We start from the raw sequence: 21,435 nt of genomic DNA on the forward strand, positions 1-21,435 counted from the left end.
TCTTCCCTATGGCCTTCATGGTTTTGTAAACATCAAAATAACATTATGATTCTCACATATCAGCAAGCATCAAGATGTATTGGTCAATCCCTTTAGTAACCCTTTAGTAAACAAAAATAGAGATCTATAGACTGGAACCATTCCATACATCAAAAATGCGGCGAATTGGGAGCTTTTTGGAGGGTTACCCTCAGTTTTTAGGGTAAGAAATGGATATTTTCAATTTTCAAGGGCCAACAGAAAGATAAAAAATGAATAAGAGTTTTTATTTTGAAAAAGAAAAAAGATTTTGCCAACCCAAACGTCAAATAAGCATGCCTCCAGTATTTCTACTATGCATGATTGATTCCAACTGATTCGTGCATTCATTTCAAATAATATTCGGGGGAGAATTATTATAATCATCGTCTTAACATTATTTCATTAATAATGAACAACATACAAAAGGATCCAAAAAAAAAAAGCAAAATAAAGTTTGGATAGAAAAGCGAACAGCACAAACAAAACCATGGGGATAAAATGGAATGATCTATTAATGCAAAAGTCTCATGAAGCAATTTAGATGGAAAGCATAAGAAGACTGATAGCAAACCTGTTGCCCAATTGTGTATGTTGGGAGTATAGTACCTCCCCAAGATTCAAATCTATAGACATCCAAGTAATTTTTCTACAAAAGAAAAATAAAAAAGGATTAAAATCTAAGGATAAAAATTTCAGTCAAACAATATTGAATGGGGCATTAAAAATATCTATATCCATTTATCACAAGAAAAACTCATAACCTTTTAATAAAGTTCAACTCCCTGTAGACAGATATGGCAGAAGACAATAATGTGAAACTTTGATCTTTCACCTTGGACAAAAGGGAAACACAGATAATAAATTTGAAAGATATCCTCATGTTGCTTATTTATCAAGAACACAGCTTAGCTCATACCCCTGCTTTGAGTCTTTCCTACTTACATATTGAATCATGTGCTTGTTCCTTTCTCATACAACCCACTCCAAGTAAATGATAGACCAAAACATATTTGAATTAGCAATGTTCACATTGAACTTTTTATCAATTACAATCATCCCATTATATGATCTACTCCCATAAAAATTACTTGTTTGGAAAGTTAAGAAAACAACCCACTTGTCCATAGAATCCTATTCATGCCTCACATATGAGTCACAAAGTGGCAAAATCTGGAATTTTTTGTGGCTATCTTGTTCAAAGTACACCAATCAATAAAAGCATGACTTTCTCCTCTTCCAAAGAAATTAGCATATTCATTTCTTTTTAAGTTTCAATAATCAAGTAGAGCTGCATATGAAACACTATCATCATAACTTGTATAAGGATTTAAATCAACAGCTTTTGATACACAGATTGAAAGATACCTAATTTAATTCAACATGCGAATATCAACTTTTCCATTTCAAGGAGAACAGTGAATAAGCTAATAAAGTATCGAACATCAAGTGGAATTCCACAATCAAAATGACAAGTTGTAATGATGCTTTAATTATGAACCAGAAAATCCTACACAATCTATTATAGTTATAATATTTTTTCACATAGGTACAAGTAATTCTTTTCTTAACCAAGTCATCGTCATACAACATATAAAAATACCTGACTTGATTTAAGTGGAACTTGTATTGAACATTAATGATTAAATGATGTTAGGTATCTTATTCTATTATCTCTAACTTGGATGGTGCTCCTAAGATTAAGGTTTGCCATCTTGGTTTTGGCCCATACCAGTGTCACACTAACACTATGTCCGTATAGTATGGTATGGAGTCTTTTCGGAGTACTGAGCATCAGTACGCCACCCGTACCGAGTACCAGTACCAAACCAGTATAGTACAGTACGCCTTGTACCGTCCGATTTGGTTGGTACGGCGAACCATGCCTAATATCATTATATGGTGGCTTCTATGCTACACCCTATGTTAAGATTATTAGAGTTGGTATTTTGTTTTTAACTCCTCTGCATGAAAAACCATCTGAAAAGATGCCAAATCAGATATGGTTATGGGTCAAGTAACATATTGCTGCCCAGCCCTCGGCAGAATGATTTCGCTTAGAGGAAACATTAGCACAATACAAGCTTGTTGGAGTTTCTATAGTTGCTTCTAATCCCCAGCCACAGTGAGTTCAGTCATACTTGTATATGTCACTCTCTCCCATGCAGGTCCAATCTCTCATACGCACCTTCAAATTGTTGGTCATCCTTCATACATCATGAACAATACAGCAAGCTGTCTCCTTAATTAGTCAACTATATCTATCCTGGATAGAGCACTAGGTACAAGATTGTCAGTGCTGTACTCCTTTCCTAGAACCTCTCCCCCTCTTACAGCATGATGTCTCCTTTATCTATATTGTTGGCTCCTTGATCTTTCCTACTTGATCTAGCTTTCCCATTGACCACCTAAATTACGAATCCAGTCTCATCTCCAATGGACGTTGTTGAATTTTCCACTTAATTCCGAGACAAATCTCAAAACTCATTGCCCCTCTAATGCATTCTCCCCTCCCTCACCTGTAGTTGTTCCTTATACCTTAAATGATGATCCCACTGAACTACTTTGCATTATTCAGATTGTCGCCAGAAGCACATTTATCAACTACCCTATTGTTATGACATTTCTTTCTTTGTGCTTTACTGATTTAATCTTTCTTGCAACAATTCTCTCATCTTTAGAGAAACTATATCATAACTCATAAGCCAAGAAACATCCACAATATTTGTGTAGAACCGAAAAGTCGTAGACTTTATAGCACATTGGGGCTTCAAATCCCTTTTCAAAAGAAAAGACCTAAGGAATCAGTTCTTCAAAATCAAGACTGATTTAGATATCTTTATTAAGACATATTAGGCCCTTCCAGTCAATTACGACTTAATTTAGAGAGGGGTATTTTAGATGCAATGATTTTTTTCCTGAGAAGGAGATGACTATTATAGGAAGCCTATTGATGAATAACTCGTAGTTGGCCTTACAAACAAGGAGAAGTGTTATGTGAAGCCTCCAAACCCTTGCTATCCCCATTGATAAATGCTCATGATATGCACAAGCCCACACTGTTCCTCGCTGACATAGAACAAAACTGCAGGTAACCTGTCTATGCATCTTTTCTTCAAAGAAAAACTCAACAGATGCTTACCTAATTAGGTGTATAAGCAATTTTGGTGAGATACCATCAAGCTGGTATTTCCTACTTACGACTTTTCTTTAATACAGTCATTATGGGTGTTGAAAATTAGGTCAAAGTTAGATCATGAGACTAAAGAAGGATGCGAGTCATATTAGGATTTATTTCCATTGCTTGTTTCAAAATGCTTATCATTTGTTTGATTATTTCGAGGGCCTTAGACTCATCTATGCTAGCAAGTTTTATACAGATAGTCGACATATGTAACAGAAAAAAAAAGTTTTGTTGTTTTACTGTTTTCTTCTTATTGCTATAACCCAAGCATCTCCTTTGCCTACTCCTTTCTCTGGTTTTATTCTTAGCCACTGTCACCTTGTAGCCCTCCGATAAGACTAGATTCAAGAAATGAAATTTCATCCAAAACTAATTCGCTTCCACCAAAACAGATCAGTTCTGGCCAAGACTGATCCAAGACTGACCAAAATTTTGGTCCATTTTGTCTGATTTCAACCAGTTTTGGCTGAGCTTTAGCCAATTTCTGCAGTTTCAGCAAAAAAACGACTGAGACTGCTTTTTTATCTTTTGTTTCTGTTTAACAAGTATATGTGTTTAATGTTTTCTAAAATTTGACCATATCACTCGATCCCACATTTATCCAAGGTTCTAGTTAGGCCTGTTAACGAGCCGAGCTGCTCGGGCTCGGCCCGGTAACAGCTCGGCTCGAGCTCGGCTCGTTAGTCAAACGAGCCCGAGCCCGAGCCCAAAATGAGGCCCGTTTAAATTCGAGCCCGAGCCCGAGCCCGAGCAGCTCGCTAGCCCAAACAAGCTCGTGACTTAACAGAGCCCGCGGCCCGCACCCATACTCCAAAACCCTAACCATTGGTCCATTGTTCCTAGGCTTTAAAAAATTAAAAGGTTCAGCGGCTGGTACAGTGGTATCAACACTCGGTGGTCTTCCCCTCCTCTGCCGGCGACCCCAACGTCCCCCACCAGCACTGCGCCCCGGCTACGCCGCCCATGCAGCCCTCCCACCCGGCCGCTGCCTCCTTCGTCGGCGGCCCCTCCAACCCCAGCCTCCCCTTCTTGTCCTACAACATCGGCTCCGCCCCCTCCAGTTTACCCTTTCCGCCCCCGTCTTCGATTCCGCTATCGGCAGCCCCCTCTCCACCGGCGCTGTCTCCTTCGACGACGAGACCCCTCTCCTCAAGGAGTTCGGCATCAACACCCGCCAGATCTAGCGCACAACCGCCTCCATCCTCAACCCCTTCCGTGTTAACCCTGACCTCCACGAGGACGCCGACATTTCCGACCCCTTCCTCTTCCTCATGGCCTTCAGCCTCTTCCCGCTCCTCACCGGCAAGTTCCACTTCGGCATCATCCTCGGCTGGGTCATCGTCGCCGCCCTCTTCATTTACGTCGTCTTCAACATGCTTGCCGGCCGCCGCCCTCTTCCTTTAGCTCGTGATTGAAATGAGCTTCACCTAGGCAAAAAAAAAAAAACCGAGCTTTACAAGCCCGGGCCGAGCCTTTGTTTTGCTGGGCGAGCCCGAGCTCGAGCCCAATACAAAGCTCGGTACCGAGCCCGAGCCCAAAATTCTGTGAAACAAGCCGAGCCCGAACCTCCCAAGCTCGGGCTCGGCTCGGCTCGTTAACAGGCCTAGTTCTAGTGATAAAATATATGTATTTTTCTTCAAAGTTGCATCACTATAGTGGACAAACTGCAATCTTGATGTGTGCCTTCACTAATTAGGAGCATTATGTGTTTCCATGATTCGTTCTTGTTACCTACATGAACTCTTTTCTCTCTTTTTTCAGAATAATGAAATAGTATAACGAAATAATGAAATAAAATACCTCTCATTTGAATGGATTTTCTTTCTTCAATGGATTATAAATCCAATAGAATGAATAAATATGAAAATCTAAAAAATAGAGAAAAGTGTTGAAAAATTATAATATTAGAGGAGAAAAGTGCAATATATAAAATGCATTAAGTTTAAATATGGTTTAATTGAACCAGAAACTATCCAAATTCCACGCTACAAATTATGATCCCAAAAGACTCAAAAACACAATAAAATGATGTGAAATAACTTTTATTGATCTTTTTCATGATTCTTATATTTTTCATTTTCTACCTTTTTTGACTAAAGTTTCAAAACTCAAAACAAAACTGCCAGAAATGCTAAAAAGCAAAGCTCTAACTAAACAATCAAAACCAAAACAAAGAGCAAGTTTTAAAGCCTCAATTAGATTGCATTTTTTTGATATTATAACAGAACAATAAATTCACCTTTCAGAAGCAAAGGATTAAAATTGCTCCGCAATAACTTGTCAGGCTTGATACCGTTCAATATTAAAGGATTTTAGGAAGACTACTACCAACTTCATGACACCAAATAATATCAAGAAGAAAACCATCATGAAGCAAACAAAGAATCCCTTTGTTTTACTAGATTAAAATTCCCCATCCGAAATTATTTGTATTTAGCATATTTGGTCCCCTATTATATTTTTCTTCTCATGCAGGAACAAAAAAAGGACATCTAATGAGCAAGATGACATCTGGATTGACTTTAGCAATGAAGACATGACAGTTTAAAATCGACACCTCCATCAAAATACCCATCATTACAAATCGTTTCATGGTCAACATTGAATGGCTCCTTTGCTCAACTAACCTATAAACTTGTCAACTATGTTCCCGACAACCCATGATAGTTGTATTTGCTTACAAGTGTTGTCCTTCAATGATTTATTCTAATAAATATTGAATTAATTCTTTTACTTGTTGAGCTCCATTTGTTGTCTTTTGGTTTTCCTCTCTATCTTGTTTTTGTTCTTTCACCATCAACTTCCAAACTCAATATTGGCTTGTATTACCTTCAGCTTCTTTGATCACAATAGCTGTACTATAATTCACCAAACACCAACTTGATTATGTTTATTCACTTGTTGGACTTCATGTGGCATCATCACCTGGTTCCTCTATTTAGACATTATAATCAAAGGTTCAATGGTTGCCCATATTTTTCCTGCATTTCTAACATCAGCTTGAGACAATCTTGGACACTAGGCTATTTTTAAGGTCTCAAAGATGTCCTCTCTCCTAAGATTTATGAAATCACAATGAAGCACATCACCAAATAATTTCATCACTGATACTCCCATGGAGCTTCATCTAAAGATCTACATTGGCTAGCTACCCCAGGATATGTTGCTGTATGATTGGTTGATGTGACAGCTTGCTAACTTGGCTCTCTGCAAATTATAGATTGTGCAAGTTGTTAACGCCAGAACCATGTAAGAATGCTCCATCTCATGGGACTTTTGTGGCATCATCATCTGAAATTGTGAACCTTATTGTCCAGCACATTTTTCCTTGGAAATCCATTGTCTTCTAAAAGAGAAAGTAAATTGTCAGTTGTCCCCTGGCAGAGGCCAAGAATCATATGTTAGATTATAGATGGAAGAGATTTCATACTCTAACAGTAGGCATCATACCATACATCCACACACCCTTCTTCTAGGAAACTTGAAGGGCTATCTCAATTGTGAGCAGTTTAAATTTTTAAAAGCAATGGACACATATCAAAGATAAATTGTTTCCTTGTGCATCAGCTTTATCAAATACCATTTTGTACCCTACCCATGAAAACTCCCTCATCTCTAGGAATAGGTAGAAGTAGGGAAAACACTCGATTAAGGCCAAGCATCAAGTGAAAACTCAAAATGGCATAGGTTATTTGCCATCATTATCCTTCATTTTCAGTTTCCGCAATATACCACTATCTCCACAAGTCTAGTATAAAATACATGGGTTATTCTAATTTCCAACAATTTGAATCTTTTTCAAGTTATCATCATAGGCAGCTATACTTTTCCTTCCATCATTCCATCGAGTAATTTGCAATTTTTTTGGAGGACCGACTACCTTTGCTTTCAATTATTTCAGAAAAACTCTCATCCTATGATCCAGCATGAGTTTAAATTAATGTACATATTTTTACCAAAAAATGCATGCATCATACTTCCTGCATTAGGTCTGCATCTTACGGCTTTGTTTGGTTGCTAGTTAAGTAGTGGATAAGGGGAAGCTACCAGTTAACGCCAATTACCACCCAAAAGTTAGTGAATATAGTTATTCAGCCAAAGTCTTAAAAAGGTACTTAACCCAGGTAACTTTATTTCAAGGGAATGGTAAAATAAAGTTGACCACCAAAGTGCTCTCTCTTTCTCTCTACTTTTTCACATTTTCCACAACTTATTCCACTAATCATGGGAGCACCAACCAACCAAACGGTGAATAACTTTATCCATTGGTTAGCTGCTTAGGAGGGTGGTTACAAATAGTTAAATCTGTTTAGGAGCTAGTTAGTTGTTCAGCGTCCAAACACAGCATAAATTATATAGAAAACTAGTGCAATGTTGCATTATTATTGTCTTTCCTGGATTTTGTCTATAGTTATGAATAAGAAAAAGTACATTGCATCATTGTTGTCTTTCCAGAACATTGTCCACAGTTACGGATGAAAAAAATAGAATGCCTAACCTTTGAAAAGGATTAAGCATTTCCTAGATTTTGTCTACAGTTATGAATAACAAAAAGCACATCGGATCATTGTTGTCTTTCCAGGACATTGTCCACGATTACGAATGAGAAAAATAGAATGCTTATCCTTGGAAAAGGATTAAGCAATTGACAACTAGCACTAGACCTGTTCAACAAGCGGGGCAGGCTGGGTTCAATTCGCGCTCCACCCAAGATATAACTAAAAGTAGCCAATCCTAAGCCTAGCCTAGCCCTGCCTTTGGGCCTACTTCCCAGGCCTGAGCCCAATACTTACTCAGGCTTCGGGCTTTAGGCCAGGGCTCGAGCTTACTGGACATTGTCGAGGTGATGAGTGCGGAGCATGGAAGCATGCCAGCATTGCAGGTGAAAATGAGGGCGAACGGAGGAGAAGACGGTATAGCGGCAGTGGTGAAAGTGGAGTCGAGGTCGCTAGATGGAATGAGGGGTTGGACGCCGTTGTAGAGATTGAGGAGGGAGCTGACAAGGGCGAAGGTCGAGTTGAGGAGGCAGGGGTGTTCGAGTCGAGTGGAAGGCGGGGGCATTCGGGTCTCACGAGGGGTGGGAGGCATTCGGGTCGCAACGAAGGGCATAAAGGGGGCTAGATGCGAAGGCGGTGCTTGTAGAGGAGACATTCAACAGTGGCCTCCTTAGCGAAAGAGAAGGCAAAGGAGCAAGCAAGAGTAAGGAAAAATGGGGTTTGCTGCAGAACACCGAAGATGACTGCAATCGAGGGGAGGAGGGAGGATTTGGGAGAGGCACGGCAGAGGGAGAGGTGTTAAGGGGGATTTTAAACTCGAGTAGCAGAACTCATGACCTCTAATCACCCGAAGCTAGCCTAAACTCATGACATCTGACTCCTCTTTTTTGGAAAGCAAGAGTAATTCTTCAACGACACCTGAACCTAAACCTAGCCTCTAACAGTGCTTGGGCGACTCACTCCGGAGATGAGGAAGATAGGATAGAGGCCAAACAAAGGATGACATTGGAGAGTCAACTGGAGGAGATAGGGGAGAGATCAAAGATGGAGAGGGATTGGCCATAATGGCAGCTAGAGAGGGGAAGTAAGAAGGGAAAAGGGTGAAGGACAAGGAAGATGGGGTGGATGGCCTACACAGATATATAGGTTGGGCTATATGGCATAGTTTTTATATAAATCCGAGCCAGGCCAAGCTCGGGCTAGTCTTCCACATCTAAACTCAAGTTCGGCCGATTTAACAAGCGAGCTTATATTTCAAGCCTGGCCTAGCCTGTCAGAAAGCCTTCAAGCTTGATGGGGCTGGGCGAGCTATCCAACCGATGAACAGGTCTACTTAGCACCCACAAGCTAATATAAGATAACAGGATACAAGCTAAACCAGCAAAAAAAAAAAAAGAATGATATCACCATATGGAGGACTAGCAAAGCAAAAAGGGTGCTAAAGGTTAACAACATTACAAACAATGCGTAACTCGATATGGCATAAATTTATAACAAAAACCCACAAAGATGAGAAACAATCATATTATCTTTACCTATAATAGTATAGAATACTTCCATGTGCACAAGCAAATTATGTGAAGTCATAAACTATAACTAACTCTAAACCATGGGATATAATAGTATACCAAACCACTACGTCCGATCGATATCGTACCGTACCAACCATGAACCGTCCCAATTCACAATCTTGGTTAGACATTTGGCATAAGCCAATCCTCACTAGCCAAACCACATGAACCATACCAGTTCGAGGCTTCAATAATTGAGGGAGAAAGAGCCATACACCCTTTTCTCCATCTTTTTCAAGATAAGAGAGCAGAAAGAGGGGAGAAAGAGAGGAGGAGAGAGAGAGAGTGAGTGAAAGGGTGAGCAGGAGGTCTTATCCAAGTATGTCCCTGTTCCTTTTTCCTCATTCTATTACATCCCATAAATGGGTAAAAATTGAAAAATATGGAGAAAGCATGCCACAATTTTGTATTTTGGCATGATTTATGATATATCGTAGATCTCAATCAGATCTACACAATAGTATAACTTTTCAAATTTTTATATTTATTTATTTTAATTAAAAATATATTTCTGGATAAAAATTAATAGAAAAAGGGAGATGTTAGATTGTTGTTTAGCATGCTATCTGTTACGTTTTTATGACATAAATTTGAATTAATTTTTGACATATTAATTTCTTCTCAAATAAAACTAAATAAAGGAAGCTTAAACACCTTGAAAATAAAAAAAACAAAAAAAATATTTTTTTTCATTTATGAGTACTCTTGTCAGTATGCATTCAAGTATTGATACAATGAACCTTGGTTTGAACTACAAAGTAACAACAGCTAAAAACACTGACCGCTATTATCACACGTCCAGATGCAGAAAATTGTTCACCAGCAATGTCAATTTCAACTGTAGTTTCAGCTCCTACAGCAGGTTTTGAGACACAAGCAAGGAAATGGCGCACCACAAGCTCATACAATCTCTGAAAACAACCATGAAGATGATCAAGAATCTTTCTAATATCTAATAACCAGTAAATAAGTTATCTGATTCTTTTGCATTGAAAAGAAAATTCCATAGTCAATAAATGTGGTTTTGCAATAAAGATTATCGAGAATCCTCTTACAGCCTAATTAGTAAATAAAATATGACTCTTATGTATTGAAAAGGCAACTCAAACAATGCTTGGCAATGCAAGACATTTTGGATGCTACCTAATTTTGAACATACATTATGGTCTTGACTCCACCCTGGTTCACCAGCAGAAAATTTTGTAGGATGGATAGGAGGATGTGCCTTGTCATTGTGTCCACCATTACTGGGGTTTCTCCAAAGACTTGCCTCTGGATCCAAAAGTCTTTGAGCATATGAACCCCAAGCTGGATGTCCCACTTGCTCCCCCACAATGGCCTAAAAAAAATACTAGTGAAGTAAAAATTTCCAAATTCCAGAAAAGGAGATATTACAAGAGCAAGAAATTACCTAACAAAATTAAACCTGAATGCTGATACAAGTAGATTTTGAATATTAATTGGATAGAAAAAAAATATATTTAAGAGGCTCTTTATATCATTTCTTTAACGAAACAGGCTGAGGCACACAGCAGAACCTTGAAATAGTCAGTAACCATAAGGAGAAGTATCATCATAGAATCTGAGGGAAAGCATGTTTATATGCTGCTCTATGTATATATTTCAAAACACTTCTTCATCATGACAGTATCTTCAAATTTTGCTAAAATCTATCTTTGAATGAGAAACCAACAACATTAAATTTCCTCAAAAACAAAAATAAAGCATGTCACTTCAAAAAAGCAATCATTGCAAGCCAAATATCAAATGTTAACAGTAGTTAAGATGCCTCCATGTGAAAAGCTATAGCAGCTGCACAGTCAGAGTACAAAGTTTTTAACTGTATTGTTTTTATAACCAACAAAGGACAATCCTTCCAAGTTTAGAAAGGAGAAATTCCAAGTCGCAATCTCTACTAAAATAATAACCCCTTGGTCAGATGAATGACTCCATCTCTCCACTCTACATACATCTGTAATATTCCCTATTCATTAGTAAATACACTCCTTCTGATTTACTTGTTTCTCTCTCTTTCAGGGGGAGGAAGTAGAAGCGCACCAGCCTAGAGTGGGAGTTCATTGATCAAGTTATATAAAAATATCAAATTTTAATCAGTGGCATGCTTCATTTTCATGTGCATTGCAGATCCTCAAAATTATTGAATGCATTTTGCTCAATTTTCTTTAAGTTAAATTAGAATAGTCAGTTTGGGCAATATATGAAACAACCAAAAAATCTGACTTGCATATGTGCAAGTCAAATTGTCGTAATTCATGAAATGGCTCTCAGTTTCACAGACAAAGGTAGTAAGATAGATGTTTTTCCTCTTACTTACATAGATGTTTTGCTACACATTCTATCACTCTCTCTTGGACAACTAAAGTTTTTAGAATTCCTTGAGAAATTTATGGACCCAGGGAATTCCTTGAGAACTTTAATCATTGTTTGCTTCTTTTGCGCATATAATACCGTAGTGAAACTTTATAGTTGAGGCCAACAACTAGTTAAACACATGTCCATCTTGGGAAGTTGAATGCACAACTTTATCTAACACCCAAACAAAGATATAAACCAAGATAAGTGTTAGGCAAGGATCAAATTGTCAATCAAACCACATCATATCCTATGGTATATACCAAAATTGTAGGTTATTAGTACCGAAGTTCACAATCTTGTTACCGAACTGCATATTGGTAGATGACCGATATGGTATGGCACCGCAACTGTTCTGACCCACGCCAATATGCAAAAAAATATATATATATTCAAATTTTAAACATCCTCCATTTAGTTATGAGTGGAAAATGGGGTTTTGTGAATTTGTTTTTGATGTTTAAATGTAATATACTTTTTTTATATTATATATCTAAAGGATGATGTGACTATTTAATACATAAGCTAAGTATAAATGATCTGACTAAATAAACTAAATAAATTAAGCATAACTTTGAAAATGTTTAAATATTATATACTTTAATTTTTAAGTACATGTCTAAAGGATGATGTGACTAAATAAACTACGTTAACATTGAAAATGTAAAACACTTACACTAAAATTGAAGATGCAATATATATGCATTTGTTCAGTTCCAAGTAAAGTGTTGATGTCCCTTATACATGTGTCGGTCACATTCATAGTCAGGTACTAGGACTTGACGCCAGTAATAATATTGCATCCACCCAGGATCCTGGTAACCTATTTATACAATATAGCCATGTTGATACAGCTACTCTATCCGGTACGATGGAGGAAATCAAAAAACAACTGACCAAAGTTTGATCCATAGTCTAGCTGTAGCTAGGGAGGATGATACCAACTCGAACATAAAGACTCAAAGGGTGCATAGCCATATGGGTTATAACTAAGCACGGGAGGATATGATCCGAAAGATGATGATCTTGAGTGTTGGAGGGATCTTGATATTCAGGACTCCCACTCGATGCACCAACTCATTTGTCAGATCAATACGGCATCCGCCACCTTTGGGTCCCCTCCTATATGATATAATATTCTCCCTAGCCCTATGTTGTGATCCCTATCCCGCGTTGCATGCTCAAACTGGGACTTACTTGTGAATAATTAAGCAAAGGGAACTGTGTGCCACCCCCTCCCTATCCACTACTAATTATGGTTTCTCCTTCAATATATTTGATGATTAGAATCACATTTGAAAGTCCATGAAAATACATAACTCATATGCGTACTCAATTTCAGATGGATACAGCCAGTAGATGCTGAACAGTTATACAAAGTCCACCCCTAGTATACGTACCCCTCTAATGCTAACATCATACAGTAGGTGTAATAATGCTAATGTTGGCTGTTATTTTCTATATCCATTACTAGTTATGCATGTACAACAATTTGAGAAGCTGTGTTATTAATGTGTAAATACGGTTGTGCAGTCTTAGGGGCTCTTTAGGCATTCTTGCAAGAATCGCGTTTGTTGGCCTACCTAGCATGCATTCTTCTAAGGGCACTCCCAAGTCGTCTTAAATCCCAGCCTGTGGACTCGTGGTTTGAAGGAAGGAGAAAATAAGACCCACCAAGATGAGGAGTGTTGAGTTGATATGGGCTATACCTAAATGGGCTACCCAATCCACAAATCCAATAAGAAATCCAGCCCAATCTTGTTGGATTTCCCAAACAGGCCCTTAGAATGATAAATTTACGTTACAACATGCCAAATGATATTCATGAGAAAGATTAACAATGCTAGATTTCTAAAAGATTTGTGAAAAAAAATGTTTATTGAAAATTTGTCTATTAACTAGAATAAAATTAGTATAAATGGAAAAAGTCATTGCAACATATCTTAGTGTGTGGATTGCCATTCTTTAAATACAGTAGCGTACTATTTGATGTCAATGTGCAATAAGTGGCAAAACAATACAACATGATATGTTTGCCAAGTGTTAGCACTTAGCACAATACCAAGTGTTAGAATAGTACGAAGTGTCAATAAACTTGCATACAAGTATCCACATAATTATTATATAAAAATCCAATTAGGGCTATAAGAATATTCATGATAAGTTACAAAATGTACGTCATAGTATTTTTTTTTTTAACTCCTTAACATTTTGATTACATCTTGAAATTTACAAAAAGAACAGCAAATATAGTTACTACATGATTAGTTTCAGGCAAAATCACAAGGATGATTTGGTCATTACCACTCAAAAAGGATACCCACTGCTTCTGTGAGGTTGGCCTTTATACCCATATAGCACCTTGCATATGACAGTGCTATGCCAAACTAATGGCTAATAACTAAGCCATCAAGCATAGGTGCTCTAACGACACAAGGTCAATGTTGACAATACATTTAAAGAAACAATTATGTAAGTGAAATTGCTTATGTCATCTATACATGAATTAGAATAAGCCTTTCACCTAAGAGCATGGTCATTCAATATATACTCATGAGAGTTTTTTGTTTTCTAGGCAGAGTACTAATTATAATTCACTCAGTGAAGCTTGCATGGGGATATAATCTCCCAGAAGTTTGCTAATCATTATTAGTCTCTCAAAGAATCTTTCTTTAATGGGATTGCATACGGTGTAACCCTAGGTTAGAGGATATAAAGGGGAGTGATCCTGCTAGGAGAAAGAATCCCAAGTTAATGTAAAGCTCTTCACCTCTTTATATACCTATGCATGGTCAGACAGGAAGGAGGCTGACACTCTCCCTTGAGAATCCATACTCTTATATGGAGGTTAACAGATGAAGAAAGACAGTAAAGGGGGATTTCTAATGATTCTTAAAGGATCTACAATGCCTTACAAGTTTGTTAACCTCATCATAGAGGATATAGTTATAACAATGGAGGCCCAAACCTGAAATCTCTAATTGCTATAGAGTTTGGAACCGCACCAAACCATAAATCTTCCGGTCTGGCTCAGGTCCAGGTCAAGTCTGGCTGAGGTCTGGCCTATAGCTTAGGTCCAGATCGGTGGTTCTTAACTAACAGCCTTAAGTCTAATTAGTCAGTCAATATGAAAGATACTTCTCTAAGAAAGTTAGTACCTAGACAAAAAAACCTAAACTTCAATAATTAAAGTTGCATTTGGCTGCAGAACAAAGTAAGGTGAAATGGAATAAAAGACCATTTACTCCACTTATTGCACTTTAAACTGCCAAATGGTAGAAAATTAGCTCATTTATTCCCAGGGCAAAATGGGAAGTTTGAGAAGTAATTAAAGCTATTTTTTTCCACTTAACCCAGAATAAATTTCTCCACCATTCATGGTGGAGTAAATTAATCTAAGTAAAGCCAGTTAGGAGTGAGTTAACCCATTTACTCCAAGTTAGCTTATTCCACAACTAGACCATGGATGGGATCTGTAGATCTTGCCAAAATCCAATTGTGTGATTTGTCGTCGTTAGATTATCCATCCATAGATTTGATCTGCACCTTATCCTCATCATCCCCATGAATTGAATATCTGGCTAACTCAGTTCGTGCTGAAGATGACATTATACAAACCTTGTAAAAAGGAAAAGCCAGGAAGTTTTTTTTCTTTAAATGAGTTATATTATTCTCATGTTAAATATTAACAAAATATGTCTAGCTCACATCATATAGATTGTGCTAGAAAAACCGCAGAATGATATCAAAACACACCCCCGACATTTGTCATCCTATGGCAATGTGATTGCCCATTCTTGTAAACTAACTGTGGTAGTCACAAAACATACCTTTCCTTGGGCAAAAGGCTAAATAATCTTCCTAGTCTTACCAAGGCAATCATAAGAAACATGAAGAACCTTGTTGATCAAAACAAGGCCAGTTGGAAATAATAGAAGCTTCACAACATCGCAGCTAAATCATCATGGAACTAGTTACCAACATGTAGGTCTGTGTTCACTGAGAAGCTATCTGTTTCCGTACGAGGATAACTAATATATCCAGCCTGATAAAGCTCTTCAGCTACCTAGATACAAAAGAAAATACATTCTGTTATGATAATGCTAATGTAAGTCAACAATATACTTTCTGCAAGAAAGAAAATAGATAACAGGGCTATAAGTAATGTTGCAGAAGAAAGTGCAAATGAGAAATTCTGCAAAGAATGAGATTGAAACCTGCATCATAAAAGAAATCATATGAAGCAAAAAGACAAAGGGAATCATGTTCAGCAATTTAGCATGAATATTTCAGTGGCACCTCTGTGTCAGCTATCATAGCTTAAGATAATCAGTTAGCTGCAGTGTGGAAACTAGGAGATCTGAACTAGAAGGACAGTCTAACAATGAAACTAACTAAAACCAGACTCTGAAACCATGCAATAATAATTGAAAAAAACAATACCGCTTTTCCCCTCCAAAATCTTGTTACACCAAGAGATATAAGAGAGTAAGGGGAAGAGAGAGAAAGAGAGAGAGAGAGAGAGAGAAATGGGGGGGAAAGGGGGGAAGAGAGAGAGAGAGAGAGAGAGAGAAGAGCCATAAATAGGTAATTTTGCAATTTATTGTCATAAAATTCTATAGCGGAAAAACCCACAGGCCCATTGTCATCAAACTGGCATGATTTCAATATGATATGACCATTGATTTTGAGATTTTATGTTAGTTCTCTATGTGCCATGTTGACAACTGTTAGAAAGAATAGACAAATAGCCAAGAAGGCTTTGATAACCACATTGTAATAAGAAATTGATCAAATTCTTGATATTCTGCCCATATAACCTTATTGCAGAAAACCATGGTATGTTGAGCTGGCCCGTACCGGCCGGTTCAGCCCGTACCATACCGGTCCGGTCCTTAATCGGTACAGTACGGCAGTGAAAAACAGTTTCGGCCCCTATGAGGCCGAAACTGAATGGTATCGGGGCGTACCGGTGCAAACCAGACTAGTTTGCACGAGTACGCGCGCCCGCACGCACGCACGGGCGTGCGCTGTACTAGACAAACCGGTTCGGCACCGATACGAACCAGTCCGTTAGGCCACCGGTATGCCTACCGGTACCAATTCAGCGAACGTTGCAGAAAACACAAAACTAGAGTTTTCTATTTTCTTGTTTATCAAGATACAGAAATTAGTATATGAGTAAAAGATAGAATGTATTCAACCTTTGCCCATCCATCAAATGACCAAATCCAATTGCAGTAATCCTCAATAATAAAATGAATCAGCTAATCTCATCAGCAAACAAGAAAAGCCTTGAGGCAACTACGAGCCGATACCCTTATGACATGTTTAGTTTGCTGGAACGAGAATTAAGAATATCCATACCCTATTCCAGTCCATTCTCATGTTCAGTAACTCACATTGACACGGGGAATGCTGATTCCAATGGGTGTCAAGTTCTTAAAAAAGGGGTACAATGATACCCAGGGACAGAGCTTAGGCATCATTTTCCATAAAGTTGAATATGTATCTAAGAAATAATAAATATATCATATCTACTCATAGAAATTGTATACTATATAACTATTACATATATTATTTATTGCTTAACATTATATTATATTATCTATTATTAAACCAAAGTTACTAGATATAATATAACAATAGTATATATTCATGTCAGATATAATTTTAACATTATATTATATTATATTAATATAACAATATAACAATATAGTATCAATTATAACAATAGTATATATTCATGTCAGATATAATTTTATGAACTATATGGTAAAAAAAAGTTACAATATATCAGAATATAGTACATTATTAATATAATACAGTAGTAAGATATTATGGAAGTTCTAATATCACAATATTTGTACAATCTATAGTTACTCTCATAATAATAATTATAATTTTATTTTTATAAATATTTACCCAGCAGAGAAAATATTATATGTATATTATAATATTATAATCTAATATATTATCATATACCAATAACATTGTATTTTACATTATTATGTCTATACAAATATATATATATATATAATATATAGAAATTATAGAATATTGGTATACTAAATATTAACACTTGTCATTAAGTATATTATATCATAGAATAAGTAATTATATTCATTATATTACTAAAAATATAATATGAGAGACGCTCTTTTGATGAAATCATAAGAGAGATGTTGGTAGACAATTTAAATCCTGCCTTTTGAGCCCTGGTGCTTGAATTTTGCACTGTCGTGCTTTCACATTTCTCAGCCATAGCTACAAATATATATATATATGTATGTATATATATATATGTATATATATATATATGTATGTATATATATATATGTATATATATATATATGTATGTATATATATATATGTATATATATATATATATGTATGTATATATATATATGTATATATATATATATGTATGTATATATATATATGTATATATATATATATGTATGTATATATATATATATGTATATATATATACACACAGATGCATATATACATACATAAATCCATTTGTACATATATATAGATATAAACATAGATGGACAAGCAGAAGAACACATTTATACAAATAACACTCATATACATATATAGATAAATAGAACAAGAGAGAGAGAGAGAGAGTTGGACTACATGCTTTACTTTAAATATTTAACAAAAGATTTAACGATTCCAAAATGAATGATGGATCATCCATATTGAAGATCTATGCTGTTAAAGATGCTCTACACTATAAAAACAGCCTAGTAAAATTCATGTATTTCAGTTGTCTCTCACTATACATCAAGTACAAAAAATGAATCATATCAATTGAACAAGGTGTACTAAAATATATAATAAGGGCTCCTACATTGAGAATCCACTTCATTTATCATGCTCTACAGCTCTTAAAACATGATATGTTTAAACTCAATAGATTTTGATGATTAATATCATAGTAAACCTATCATGCTACCAAATACCGATCATATTTTGCACCCACTAGATGCATAGCTTAGAGACCACCCAAAATATATAAATTTTGATTTCTAGGCATTTTAGTTTGGATCAACTTCAACAATATGGAATTCAATTCGGATGGCCCATCATAAATTTTGAAGTGTTAAATCCTTTTGCAAAAGATTAACATAAAGTGCATAGTCTGGTTATATATAAATACAAATATATATAGATACATTATGTATTTATACAGGGGAAGAGAGAGAGAGAGAGAGAGAGAGAGACCAACATAGACATAGATGTACATACACATATACATATATATGGGCATACATATGTGTGTGACAAAAATCTTAACAAGTGGATTGGAGCCCCAATCCTATATTACTTAATCTAAGTCAAGGATCCATACAATTGAATACGATCAACAACATTTAAATGCACATTCTGGAGGTCTTTTATTACGCAATAAACGTATACCAAATCTACAGATTTAACAAAGACATCTGCAAAAATAGCCTAGCTCACCCATGCGCCCGATATTTTGCAAGCTTAGGTTAGGAATTTCAGCTTGACAAACCAAATTGGCCCTAAAATTTTAGGTCTTGATTTATACTCAAGCCCAGCTTGCACTCACTGTTTCTTAGCCCAACCCACCCTAGCCCATTGTATATATTAATGTTTTATATATAACCAATTAATATATATCATATATACATGTCATAATTTAAAATTTATATATCATACTACATATTTTATTTAAAATCTTAAAACCATAAAAAAATAGTGAGAAGAAAATGGGATCAACTCAAAATGAGAGAAATCGAGAAATCCCTAGACCTAAATTTCCTTCCCCCACATTCTACTTTAGCTTGTGCCACCCTCTCCCCTCATCCCCCACTCCTCAACAATCACTGATGGCAGCCATCAACAGCAACTGCCAATTGAATATGCTCTCCTCGCTCCCTCTCCCTCCCACCCTTCACTCCTTCCCTCCCCTCGAGACCACTTGCTAAACAAGTGCTGCTTGCTAGCACCATCACCTCTATCAAACCCACCTGACCTACTGTCTTGATAAATTAGAATCACATTGTTGTTTCTTTCATGTGCAAGGGATTATAGGAAGGGGAAGGGTATTTGGGTAATGTAAGCAACGTGCATAAACCTCCAAGTATAACTATGAGCCACAATAAAAGAAGGCAAATGGAACAATCGGTTGAAGTATCTAGACCTAAGGGGGGAAATAAGAAAGCAAAAATACTTGTAGTGTCACTCTCTCCATAAACTATTTGCAATGGACAATAAATTTGTCAGATAGAATTCCACCAATGTCAATGGAAACAGCAATGACTATAACCAAGGTCCGTCGTACCGGATCCAGTAGGCGTACCGGTCGCCAACCGGACCAGTACAATTCCGGTTCGTACCGGAACCGGCCGGTACGAATCGGCTGGCTCTTCTCCGCCGGAGCCAGGGAAGAAGAAGAGAAGGAGAGAGAGCGCGGGAAAGAGAGGGAGGGAGGAGACCTGTGGCAGCCATCGGAAAGCCGCGGAGGGGCGGCGGAGCCTGGTGGAGGGCGGGGGAACCCGCGGGGGCGCAGCGGAGGCCGCGTCCCCTGTTTCTTTCGAAGCAGGGGACGCGGCCCCGCAGGTTCCCCAGCCCCCTGCCGGCCTGCGTCGCCCCTTCGCAGCTCTCCAATGGCGGCCACAGGTCTCCTCCCTCCCTCTCTTTTCCGCGCTCTCTCTCCTTCTCTTCGTCTTTTTCGTCTCCGACACAAAACCGGCCCGTACTGGTTTCCACAGCTCCGGTGTACCGGTAGCTGATCGGCTCGTACCGGCCGATACGAGCCGATTCGGCATACCATGGTTATAACATCATTGTTATCAATGTTTGACCAGGACATCACGAAATAGAAATCTCCAAAAGTTGGCTTCTACATTCTAGCAAACTATTATCTTTGGAATCGAATGACAGACAAATGACCACCACACAAATACCAAAGTATTCTATGAACTCTGAGGTGATTATAGTTGTCATCCACAAACAACATTGACAAAGAAGTAGCTTCTAGGTTTTGTTTGGAATCCCTTCCTAACATCTAGGACCTGAAAGGGGTTTACATCTATTGAAAATACTAGAGTTCAAAGGTGCAAATGTGAAAGTTTAAAAGTTGCATTCCATCAATGGATCCATTTAAAATTTGTTAAGAATTATTGATTTGCTACCATCTTTTACAAGCTTTAAGAAATTAAGGAAGAGATCTTCTACTTGAAAGGAAAAATACTTTAAAAAAAGATAATTATTCAGAAGAAAGCAAACAACCTAAAAGTGCTCCCTAGTAGCAAGATTTTTCTTATGGACAATGGAACCATCCCGAACCGCCCAATTTGGGGTGTGCCGAGCCATATCGGCAGCAGACCAGGATAGTCTCGATGACAGATTGGGACAGTTCCGACAAACAAAACAACAACTGGCGATAAATGGAGGATAAGAAGGAAAGAGAGAAAAAGAGAGAGAGAGAGAGAGGGAGGGAGGGAGAGAGAGAGAGGGAGAGGAAGGGGGAGAGAGGTGTGCCGAGAGAAGGGGGCTAAAAAGCCCTCCTCTCCTCCTTCGGTCGTCTGCACATTGACCGAGCCCTATTTCATTCGAAGGAGAGGAGGAGACGAGGGCTTCCAAGCCCCCTATCTCTCCCTCTCCCGGCATCTCTCCCCCCCCTCCCTCTCCCTCTCCCTCTCTCCCTCCCCCTCTCTCTCTCTCTCTTCCACTCTTTCCTTCTCCCTCTCCCACTGTAGTTTTTCTTTCTTGACATGCATTAGGATGAGATGGCACGGTACCATACCAT

General features: G+C 37.6%; 1 protein-coding gene and 1 pseudogene across 5 annotated transcripts in view; one reads left to right on the forward strand and one right to left on the reverse strand.

Annotated features, from left to right (window-relative positions):
* Window positions 1-21,435, reverse strand: part of TOP3A (topoisomerase 3alpha) — a 69,092-nt gene that overhangs the window by 43,131 nt on the left and 4,526 nt on the right. For all 5 annotated transcript variants that reach the window (XR_015986987.1, XM_008809677.5, XM_088721668.1 and 2 more), the window contains exons 8-11: window positions 15,625-15,708; window positions 10,429-10,608; window positions 10,052-10,180; window positions 593-667 (exon numbers count right to left, since the gene is read on the reverse strand). Coding sequence is in view for 4 of the 5 variants with exons in the window: in XM_008809677.5 (XP_008807899.3) it covers window positions 593-667; window positions 10,052-10,180; window positions 10,429-10,608; window positions 15,625-15,708 (468 nt within the window). In the remaining variant the exon portion in view is untranslated. The remainder of the gene's footprint in view (window positions 1-592; window positions 668-10,051; window positions 10,181-10,428; window positions 10,609-15,624; window positions 15,709-21,435) is intronic.
* On the forward strand, window positions 816-4,617 carry LOC148703390 (protein transport protein yip1-like; annotated as a pseudogene).

The sequence above is a fragment of the Phoenix dactylifera genome, chromosome 5, assembly GCF_051530095.1.
Source record: "Phoenix dactylifera cultivar Ajwa chromosome 5, Ajwa_hap1_PhDact_Kaust_v1.1, whole genome shotgun sequence".
Taxonomy (NCBI): domain Eukaryota; kingdom Viridiplantae; phylum Streptophyta; class Magnoliopsida; order Arecales; family Arecaceae; genus Phoenix; species Phoenix dactylifera.